At 47.7% G+C, this 11677-nt stretch overlaps 1 protein-coding gene across 1 annotated transcript; it reads left to right on the top strand.

Annotated features, from left to right (window-relative positions):
* Window positions 1-2285: 2285 nt before the first annotated feature.
* Window positions 2286-11623, top strand: LOC137142864 (olfactory receptor 52P1-like). Its single transcript, XM_067532337.1, has 2 exons — window positions 2286-2403; window positions 10641-11623. Exons 1-2 carry the CDS (start codon window positions 2286-2288, stop codon window positions 11621-11623), a joined length of 1101 nt encoding a protein of 366 aa, XP_067388438.1.
* Window positions 11624-11677: the final 54 nt, after the last annotated feature.

Genomic DNA, 11677 nt, shown 5'->3' with positions numbered 1-11677 from the left:
CCTTGCTAGCTGCAACCCTAATTGTGCTTTGGCCTTCCTGATATCATTCCTGCATGTTCGAGCTATATTTTTATAATCCTCCCTAATCATCCGACCAAGCTTCCACTTCTTGTAAGCTTCTTTTTGTGTTTAAGTTCACCAAAGACTTCTTTGTTAAGCCAATATGGACGTCTACCATATATGCTATTCTTTCTGCATATCAGGATGCTTTGTTCCTGCGCCATCAATAAGGTTACAGCCAGCTCTCTTGGATTCCTTTCCCCCTCATATTGCCTCCCAGGGGATCCTGCCTATCAGCTCCCTGAGGGAGTCAAAGTCTGCTTTTCTGAAATCCATGGTCCATATTCTGCTGTACTTCTTTCTTCCTTTTGTCAGGATCCTGAACTCGACCATCTCATGGTCATTGCTGCCTAGGTTGCCATCCACTTCTACTTCCCCTTCCAAATCGTCCAGTTTGTGAGCAGCAGATCAAGAGGGGCATGGCCCCTAGTTGGTTGCTCCAGCACTTGCACCAGGAAGTTGTCTGCAACACTCTCCAAAAACTTGCTGGATTTTCTGTGCTCTGATGTAATGCTCTTCCAGCAGATGCCCAGGTGATTGAAGTCCCCCATGAGATTCAGGTCCTGTGAACTGGAAACCTTCCCTAGTTGACTGATGGTCTGGTGGTCTGTAACAGACACCCACCACGACATCACCCTCTTTCTAGATTGTTAGTAACGATAAAATACTTATCACGTTAGTTGTTTTCACGTGTGTAACCAACTCGCTGTGTTTCTCTCCCCTCACAGGCACCCTGAGCATTTCTGAGCCTGACTGGCGCCTCGACCACCTAATAGCGGCTTTCAATCTCTCCCCCTCCAAAACATAAACATTCATCCTAAACAGCATCCCAAGGCTGGAAGCTGCCCACATATGGATTTCCATCCCTTTCTCTATTTTCTACATCATCAGCCTGTTGGGAAATTTCAGTGTGTTTGTTCTTGGCAAAGAGCAGACCCTGCACAAGCCCATGTTCCTGCTGCTCTGCATGCTGGTGCTCACAGACATCGCCCAGTCTACCTGCATCATGCCGAAGGAACCGTGAATATTTTGGTTCTGTTTCAAAGGCATCACTCTGGGATGGCTGCCTCACCCAGATGTTCTTCGTCCATGCGGTTGCTGCTACGCACTCAGCCATCCTTGTGACAATGGCCTTCAATCGCTACGTCACCATATGTGACCCTCTGAGATACGCCACCATCCTCATCAACGCACAAATCGCTAAGCTAGGGCTAGTGGGTTTGATACGAGCTGTTCTCTTGATTATGCCAGAGCCCCTGCTACTGCGGAGGCTGCCATTCTGCGCCAACCGCGTTATCCTTCACACATACTGCTAGCACATGGCTACCAGAGTCAATCGGACGTACGGACTGGTGATAATATTATTGACCATCGGGTTAGATCTGACTCTCATTGGCCTAACCTATGGGCTGATCATCAGGGCCATCCTCAGGATCAACTCCAAGAAAGCCCGCTGGAAAGCACTCAACATCTGCACAGCCCACATCTGTGTGATGTTGATGACTTATACTCTCTTCCCTTTCTCCACCCTGACACACAGGTTTAGTCAGGGCATTGCTGCCCATGTTCACATCCTCTTGGCCAATCTCTATCTCCTCGTCCCACCCATTCTCAACCCTATCATTTATGGGGTCAAAACTAAACAGCTTCTTGACAAAGTGCGAAAATACACCTACAAAATGTGATCTCCTGGGGCCACTGACTTTAAACCTGTGTCACAAGTGGGGAAAGGATGTGTCCTCCTTAATCAAGGTGCTTTGTCTCAATTTGTTTGAACTCTGTCTTGAGGAATTTCCAAGTTTCAGAAGTTCCTCACACCTAATGTCTTATTACTGCATCACCAAACACTGCCCTCTCCATTGCTTAGTTCCGTCTCTCCAAGCATCACCTGATCTCTTTCAGAATCACCTGTTGTCCCCCAACCCCATATACCCTGTCACTTGGCCTTTCTGTGACTTCCAGATCACCAGCGCTGATGATTTCTCATATGCTCTCAGCCCTATTTTCCATCAGTATGGTTGTTGATTCTCACCATTCCTCACTCTCCTCCATCTTTGACTAATTGGCCCCTCTCTGCCATCAAAAGGTCGCCAGCTCTGCCACCCACCAGGCCCCAACAATCCCTTCCTCTCCTGAGTCTCCCCAAATCAGTCACCAGAAAGGATGTAGACAAATTGAAGAGAGTCCAGCGGGCGGTAACAAAAATGATGAGGGGGCTAAAGCACATGAATTACAAGGAGAGGCTTAGGGAACTGGGCTGGTTTAGTGTTCAGAAGAGAAGAGTGAGGGGGGATTTCATAGCAGCCTTCAACTACCTGAAAGAGGATTCCAGGGAGGATGAAGGTAGGATGTTCACAATGGTAGTAGATGTCAGAACTAGGAGCAATGGTCTCAAGTTGTAGTGGGGCAATTCTGGGGGAGCGAGAATCCAGTCGGTCCAGCTGGGAAGTTGGTTCTGTGGTTTGGGCCTTGCTCTATGTGTCAGGACAAGAGGGTTTGATTCCCTTGCCCTCTGTCACTGTGGACAAGCGGATAATAGCCCTGCCCTGCCCTGCCTCACAGAGGTGGTGGGAGGATAAATACATTCAAGGTGCTCAGATACTCTGAGGAGGGTGCCGGGGAGACCCTAAGATCAGGTCTGCCAGGGATCCAAAGAGTAATACCCCTGACATTTGGCAATCAGAGGCCACAGCCTACCACAGCCTCCTGTGACAGCTGGCCTCTGGGAATCACAAAGACTCCAGCCCCTGGGTGTCTGAGCAGATGTGGGGGTGATCTGGGCTGACTCTTGATCATATCCCCACAGTGAGGTTTAGATGCTAGATCTCTGAGGGGAGGGTTGGAGTGTCACGGGGAAGCCAAGGGTTTCAGGACACGCACCACACTGGCATTTTCAAACCATTGGGGCTGAATGGGTCTAACTGCCAAACAATGGAGCAACGGCCATGGGGGCGTCATCTTAGATGGCCTGGCTGGGAAAAAGCAGTGTCAGGGCAAAGGTCAACTTCACCCCTTGGGCCTGTCACACAGACAGAGCTGAGCGCCATGGTGACTGGGCCCAGGCTCACACAGGGAGGGTTTGAGAAAAGGCTGCTTCCTCAAGAAAGGGGCAAAGGAATGGGAAGGTGCTCTCTCAGAGACACAGGGAAACCAGGCTGGATCCCAAGAGTTCCTTGTCTTCCCTTGGGCATGTTCTGTTCAGGTGAGGCAGGGAAGTATTAATAGCATAATACAAGGCACTGGCGAGCCTTCCTCTGGAAAACTGCAAAACTCTGGTCACTGATATTCAAGAAACATGAATTCTGACTGGCCCAGGTGCAGAGAAGGGCTCCAGGGATGGACAGGGCAAAGGAGAACCTGTCTTACCAGGAGAATGGTTGGTAATGTAGCTTGCTGAGCTGCCAGCGGCCCCTTCCCCAGCCACTGCTCCCAGAGAGGGAGGATGGGTCAGAGGTTAACGTGCTCGCCTGGCACTCTAAAGAACTGGCTTCGATTCCAGGCTTTCAACAGCCTTCTTCTCTGATCTTGGGCAACTCACTCAATCCCTCTGTGCCTATGTAATATGGATTTTACTATGACAAAAAGTAAAGGTACTCATCTAGGATCAAGGAATGCAGGCTGGGGGACTCTATCCTGGAATGCGGTGACTCTGAAAAAGACCCGGGGGTTGTGGTAGATAACTAGCGGAACATGAGCCCCCAATGCGATGTTGTTGCCAAAAAAAGCTAATGTGATGCGGGATGTACAAGCCGGGGAATCTTGATGAGGCGTAGAGAGGTTATTTTATCTTGGTGTTTGGCACTGGTGCAGCCACCACTGGAATATTCTGTCCGGTTCTGGCGTCTACAATTCAAGAAGGATGCTGATAAATTGAAGACGGGTCAGAGAAGAGCCACAAGAATGATGAAAAGATCAGAAACCAACCTTATAGTGATAAGTCAAGGTGCTCCATCTATTTAGCTGAACAAAGAGGTTAAGGGGTGTCTTGATCACAGCTGTAAATACCTGCACCAGGACCAAAGGTTTAACAATGAGCCTTCAATCTAGCAGAGAAAGTTATAACATGATCCAATGGCTGGAAGCTGGAAATAAAGTGCAAATTTGAACACTGAGAGCAATGAGAAAAATTTACCAAGCGTCGAGGTAGATTCTCCATCACTGACAATTTTTAAATCAAGACTGGCTGATTTTCTAAAAGCTCTGCTCCAGGCAATATTTTGGGGACGTTCTCTGGCTGGTGCTATACAGGCTGTCAGACCAGAGCCTCACAACGCTGCCATCTGGCCGTGGGCTCTGTGCCTTTCTGAATTTGTACAGTGGTGTAAATAGCACTTCCTGACCGCACAGGGTGTTGTATTGTAAACAGGTTAAAGGTTGTGAGGTGCTCGCATGCTACGGTAATTGGGGCCATAGCTCAGTGCCTTTGACAGATGTCAGCTCTGTGTGCCCTCTCAGGCTGATTTGGGCCATTAGCTGGAGAACCTGACGTCTTTCCAACACCCCTTGGTGATGAGGACAGTCATTAGCACAATGTCCTTTTACGAGGGGTGCTGGGCTCCTCCCAGGGCTCTGCATTCAGAGGGGGAATCGGGATGTGCTGTAAGAGAGCGAAGGATCTCGAAAGTGTTGCATGGCAGCCCCTGAGTCTGACTCTGATCCCCCACCTGCTTCAAGAACAAGAAGACCCGCTCTAGTGATGGAGACAGACCTGAGACCCTGGATCCAAATTACAAACATCACAAAGTTTAGGACTAGCTGATCGGGGGTGGGGGTTGTTTGGGTCCATTATAGATGCTCTTGGGTTGTGGGTGTGACTCAGTGACAGGGGCTGGAGGGCAGGCAGCACTAGGTAGCTGGGGAACCCTCCATTCCATGGGCCATGGTCCATGGGGAAACATTCCAGGTACACAGAAACCCTAGATTCAAAGGGAACTCAGAGTGAGAAAACCCCAGTGCCCCGAGTCAGGATTTCTGAATGGGTCCTATTTCCAGAGGTGCAGGATGCTCTGGGCTGCAGAAGAGCCCATAGAATATCAGTGAGTAGTTCCCAAAACACCTCAGCTATATTTGCTCCTGAAAATTTAATCAACAAATCCATTTTCAAATGTTTTATTCTCTGACTGGATTGTGAATGTAGGAATTCAGAGCTGTGTTGCTTTATGGTAACAGTTATATTAGGCTCATGGAATAGTTCTGTTTCCTGACTGGGTGAGGGCTCCAGCATTTCTGCTCTGTAGATGCTCCTCACAGTTACAGGGCATCCTGCATCTATATCCCTTCTCTGGTCTTCAAACGCCAGATGTCAGCCTCGTCCCTTTCCCTCTCCTGCGGTGGAATCCCACCATTCTCCCACCCTCAGACTGGACCCTGGGCTACAGCACACTGTGGATCAACTGCGCTAGCCTGGCAGATCCAACTAGGTTCGACACCTATGGTTCTTCCCTTTGGGAATCTGTGACCCGTGTTGAGAAGAGTGACCAGCCAGCCTTCCTGTACCAAAGTATAGTTTAATCTGGACTGGCAGGCTGAGAGTTTTCTGACTTCACCAGCGGTGTCTGTGTTTGTCAGTCTGAGGAACTTCTCAGCACCAGCTGCCCCACCTCTGGACAGACTCCCAGCATTGGCAGAACAAGTTGTATAACTTGGCAGGAGCCAAGAAATGGGATCTTCACAGCCTGAATTTCAGAGGTTGTCTCTTAACCTCCCTGAAATGTTTAGTAATAGATGGCTTTTCCTGAGCTATTGTTTCCTTTCCTGCTTGTTTTCCAGAAAGTCTCAGTTTGCCCTGACAATCTGACAATCTGAGCCTCTGTTATCGGTGCATCATTTCTTCACTCCCAGGGGAGGCTCTTACACTAAAATTCTCCAGGGTCTGTTTTCGGCTCTTCCCACTGCTCATGGAGCTCAGGGAATCCTCCCGGAGTCTGGGCCAACCTGAGACTCCGCAGGGACTGCAAAAGGGCTTCATAAAGGTCCCTGCCCAGCACTGTGACTTTCAGACGTGAGATTCGTGCACTGATTTTCAGGTCGCAGTAAGAAGATTTCCTCTCTGCTGCAGCGATTTCGGTGAGTTGCCTGTTTTTCCAATGTACTTAGTGCTAAGGGCTCAGGAAGAGTTCAAATGAAGAACAATCTGGGCAGGAATTCTCCAGCATGTAGACTGGAACTGTTTATTGTTGTCACAAACTCCATGGGATTTAAATAGGGAGGTAAAGATTTATTGTAAGTCATTTAGACAAATATTTGTTTTAAGATCTTTCCCTGTCTCTTACTGTCTCCTTCTAACTGATGTAGTATCTACCTTTTTTTTTTTTTTTTTGGTCTGTGTGGGTTTTTTTCTGGTTCGCTCAAATTTGCCAATTCAGCAACTTCACTGCCAGGTTTATACATGCAGTTAAAGATTCTATAGTGGGTACGTGTGATAGCTGAGATTTCACAACACAAACGGGTCACACAGGGCTTTACAGACTGGCCACATTCTGCTTTCAGTGGCTCACTCCAGATGACCAATCCCACAAAATTTTCCTGGCAAATCAGCTATTGCCAACATGCAAAAGCAAAATCAGGAAGTTGTGTCTGGGTTTCTAACTGGCAGGAATATGCTAAAGCTTTGTGTCGTTTTGAGGAAGAGTTACTTGCACTGGCTCCTTTTAGTCTCCACGTTCTGTCTCCCGTCCCCTAGGGTCTGTCTCTCTCTCCTTCCATGCACACGCCGAGCTACTCCTGGAATTCCCTTCACCCCCGGACAGGCTGTGCAGGCTGCTCCTCCTCCATCCCTGCTTTCCCCAGAGCAGCCAGACCCAGAATTTAACTTAGGCTGTGCTGATATTTCTATGATCTGTCACTGTGCGGTGTGTCCGGCACCTGGTGTTGGTCCTGGGTGACTGAGATCACTGTGTGGCAGGGCAAAGAACTGTGGGGATTATTAGGGAGGTGTAGAAGGACAGGCGGGCAGCACTGCTGAAATTCAGTTTTTCTTCTCATTGTTAGTCCCAGGCCAGTGCTGGGAGCTGCCCCAGCTCCGGGATGGGATCTGCCCCAGCCCCAAGTGTGTCCGGGGAGGTCTCATGGCCTCCTTCTCCTAGCAAGACAGAGAATTGCAGCCTGGGTGTCACAACCTTTACTCATTTTTTTCCCCATTTTTTTTCATGGTTGTTGAATGTTAATTACGCAACTTCAGGCATTTCCCCAGTGGAAAGAACCACCGATTTTGCTCTGCAGCTGGTTCCATCTCCCATCAGATCTGACCCAGTCTATAGTCGCCTTCCCCCTCCCAGACTGCCCCGATTCCAACACTACGCTGAGCGACTGTCTTCTCCAGTCTTCCCAGTTACCCGTGGCCCCACAGCCTCTAAACCGCACCAAACTCCCCACAGCTCTTCCTCTGCAGGGGTGAGGTGCCCCCATTCCACCTTTCCCTTACATGAAACTTGGTTTAGAAATTCTCAGTGATCGAGAGTCTGCCATGACCCTTGGTAAATTGCTCCAATGGTTAATGACTCTCTCTGCTTAAAAAGTGCACACCTTATTTATAGTCAGATTTTGTCCAACTTCAACTTCCAGGCACTGGATGGTGTCAGACCTTTCTATGCTAGCCTGAAAACCTCTTTCTTCAATATTTCTTACCTATGTGGGTATTTGTAGACTGTGATCAAGTCACCCCTAAACCATCTCTCTCAGACTCAAAGAGCTCAATCCATTTAGTCCATCACTGTAAGGCAGGATTTCTAATCTTTACAGATTAAATTAATCTTTAAAGATTTACAGTAATTGAGGGATATTGCAATGCTGCCCCCTTTCACAATTCTCCACCAAAAAGTTATATTTGTAAAAGAAAAGACTGGCAGGATCTGATTCAGGGACACGTTTATAGTACACACACACATTTACTATACATGTAAGAATATCAAAAAGCCGTCACATTCACACACACATTCATAAAGTTCTGCAAACTGCTGTGATATATTGGTCAGTCCTTTTATGGATTGCTCAAGCCAGCCTAGTGGCAAACTAGGCTGGGCGTGAGGAAGGAGCCGGGCTTCTGTCAGTTGTGAATCCAATGCTCCAGATGACAACTGCAGAACGAGACCCAAAGTTTCCATGTTTTTACCCATCTTTGATACTTGCTGGCTCTCATGTCAGTCTATGGGCCTTGCCGTATCATGCTGCCTCTGGGTTCAGTAGAGTTGTTCATTACCAGCTAATTACAAGCATGACTAGCTTTTTATTTCTGAACTTTCTTTGTTCCCAGGGTGGATCCTTATGTACTTTAGGGTCGTTAATTTGCACTTTAGGGTCGTTGATAGGTATTCTTCGGCCTCCAGGGACAGGATGGCAGTCGGTGTCTATACTCACATTTCTGTTGTCAGAGCAGTTTAGGTTGGTGTCTTTTGATGCCCTTCACGTACATTCCTCACTCACACAAAGAGAATTCATCAAGAAATTCTCATGTTCAATAGTACAAGTTTCAGGAAAGAGCTCACTTCTAGAAAATAACAGGATGGAGTCCACTTATGCCCCACTAAACAGCGCTGTACCATTATCATAACGGGGAAGGAAAAATGTCTCTCTATCTCGCTTACACAATAAAACAAGGAATCTACATCTGATTTCTTTGCACAGCTCCTGTGGGTGGGTCACACTCTCTCCTCTCCCCTCCAGTCTGTCCCTTTCTCCTTCCCTGCACACACTGAGCAGGTGCTGGGGTTCCCTTCACCTCCGGACAGGCTGTGCAGGCTCCTCTTCCTTCCAGACCCACAGTTTAACTTAGGCTGTGTAGATATTTGTACGAGCTGTCACTGTTTGGTGTGTCCGGCACCTGGTTTTGGTCCAGGGCTAGTGGGATCATTCAGTGGGAGGGCTGTGGGTTGTGGCTGTGAGCAGGGGTTGTACACGGACAGGCAGAGCTTATAGAGAAACATCAAATTTGGTTTAGAAATTCTCAGTGACAGAAAGTATGCCATAATCCTTGGTAAATTGCTCCAATAGTTAATTACTCTCTCTGTTAAAAAGATGCACACCTCATTTATAGACAGAATTTGTCTAACTTCAACTTCCAGGCACTGGATGGTGTCAGACCTTTCTATGCTAGCCTGAAAACCTCTTTCTTCAATATTTCTTACCTATGTGGCTATTTGTAGACTGTGATCAAGTCACCCCTAAACCATCTCTCTGAGACTCAAAGAGCTCAATCCATTTAGTCCATCACTGTAAGGCAAGATTTCTAATCTTTAAAGATTCTTCTGGCTTTTCTCTGAAACCTCTTCAGTGTATCAGCATCCAATGTTAATTGTGGACACCAGAACTGGACACATTAGTCCAGCAGCAGTTGCCAAGGAAAGAGATAAAACAATTTCTCTACGTCAACGTGAGATTCCCCTGTTTATCATCCCAGGATCACTTTAGCTCTTTTGGCCACAGGCTCACACAGGGACTTCATGTTTACCTAATTATTCCTTCGCGCTCTCGAGATCTTGTTAACAGTCACTGCTTCCCACGATAGAGTCCCCCTTTGTGTAATTATTGTCTTCCTTCTTTGTTCATAGACACATACATCTACAGAGCTATATTAGAACACAGATTGTTTGCTTCGACCCAGTTTACCAACCAGTCCAGATCGCTGTGAATCAGTCACCGGTCCTCTTCATTATTTATGATTTCCCAATTTTTGTGGGATCTGCGAACTTTATCAGTATTCAAGCATGAGAAGGGTAAGGAGCTGGGTTGATGTCAGGTGTCTCTGCTTACCGAGGTCACTCAGGAAGGCAGAATAAGTTTTTCCTGTCAATGGACATACACGTTGCACCTGTTGACTTTGAACATCATCTCTTATCGCTACGCTTCAGTAGCACCCTCTGAGGACATCTCTTGACTGGACTATGGCCTAAATAATTTGGTGCCATCTGCAAATCATGGAATCATAAAAAATTAGGGTTGAAATGCACCTCAGGAGGTCATCTAGTACAACTCTCTGCTCAAAGCAGGACCAACCGCAATTAAATCATCTCTGCCAGGGACTTGTCAAGTCGGGCCTTAAAAATCTCTATGGGTGGAGATTCCACCACCTCCCTAAGTAACCCATTCCAGTGCTGCACCACCCTCCTAGTGAAAAACATTTTCCTAATGTCCAACCTAGACCTCCCCCACTGCAACTTGAAACCATTGCTCCTTGCTCTGTCATCTACTACCATTGAGAGCAGCCTAGCTCCATCCTTCCAGGAGTCCCCCTTTCAGGCAGTTGAAGGCTGCTATCAAATCCCCCCTCGTTCTTCTCTTCGGTAAACTGAACAAGCCTAGTTCCCTCAGACTTGCCTCATAAATCTTGTGCTGCAGCCCCATAATAATTTTCATTACCCCCTACTGGACTCGTTCCAATTTATCCACATCCTTCCTCTAATGGGGGGGTCCAAAACTGGAAACAATACTCCAAATGTAACCTCACCAGTGCCAAATAGAGGGGAATAATGTTGCCACCTCACTGCTCATCCCCCTTCCTAGATTGTTAGTAACTATATAATATTTACCATGGTATTTGTTGCCAAGTGCCTAACCGCCCTCGCTATGTTTCTCTCCCTTCACAGGCACCCTGACTGTTTCTGAGCGTGATCAGTGCCGTGACCGTCTCATGGAGGCTTTCAACCTCACGCCCTCTGGCTCATCGACATTCATCCTAAACGGCATCCCGGGGCTGGAAGATGCCCACATCTGGATTTCCATCCCTTTCTCTATGATCTACATCATCATCCTGCTGGCAAATTTCACAATTCTGTTTGTTGTTGGCAAAGAGCAGACCCTGCACAAGCCCATGTTCCTTCTGCTCTGCATGCTGTCGCTCACAGACATCGGCATGTCAACCTGCATTGTGCCGAAGGCACTGAGCATATTTTGGTTCAGTTCCAAAGTCATCACTATGGACGGCTGCCTCACCCAGATTTTCTTCCTTTACGTGATAGGTGCTACGCAATCAGCCATCCTCGTGCTAATGGCCTTTGATCGCTACGTCGCCATATGTGACCCTCTGAGATATGCCACCATCCTCACCAACTCACGAATCGCTAAGCTAGGGCTAGTGGGTTTGATTCGAGCTGTTCTCTTGATTCTGCCAGAATCTCTGCTAGTGCGGAGGCTGCAATTCTGCGCCAACCGCATTATCCCGCACACGTACTGTGAGACCATTGCTGTGTTGAAAATCTCATGTGGGGAGACCATAATCAACCGGATGTACAGCATGGTGATATTATTGTTTATCATCGGGTTAGACCAGACACTCATTGGCTTGTCCTATGGGCTGATCATCAGGGCCGTCCTCAGGATCTCCTCCAAGAAAACAAACCGAAAAGCCCTCAACACCTGCACACCGCACCTCTGTGTGATGGTAATGTCTTGCACTACCATCATCTTTTCTTCCCTGACACTCTCGTTCGGTCAGGGCATTGCTGCCTATGTTCATGTCCTCTTGGCCAACTTCTGTCTACTTGTGTCCCCCCTGTTCAACCCTATCATTTATGGGGTCAAAATCAAAGAGCTTCGTGACAAACTCGGAAAATACAGCTGCAGAATGTGATCCCTGGGGTCACTGACTTTAAACCTGCGTGACAGGAGGGGGAAAGTTTTTGGA

This window comes from Emydura macquarii, unplaced genomic scaffold (assembly GCF_026122565.2).
Source record: "Emydura macquarii macquarii isolate MOO-44397 ecotype Brisbane River unplaced genomic scaffold, CSIRO-AGI_Emac_v2 contig_3275, whole genome shotgun sequence".
Classification (NCBI taxonomy): Eukaryota; Metazoa; Chordata; order Testudines; family Chelidae; genus Emydura; species Emydura macquarii.
This window is presented reverse-complemented; position numbering and strand designations above follow the sequence as displayed.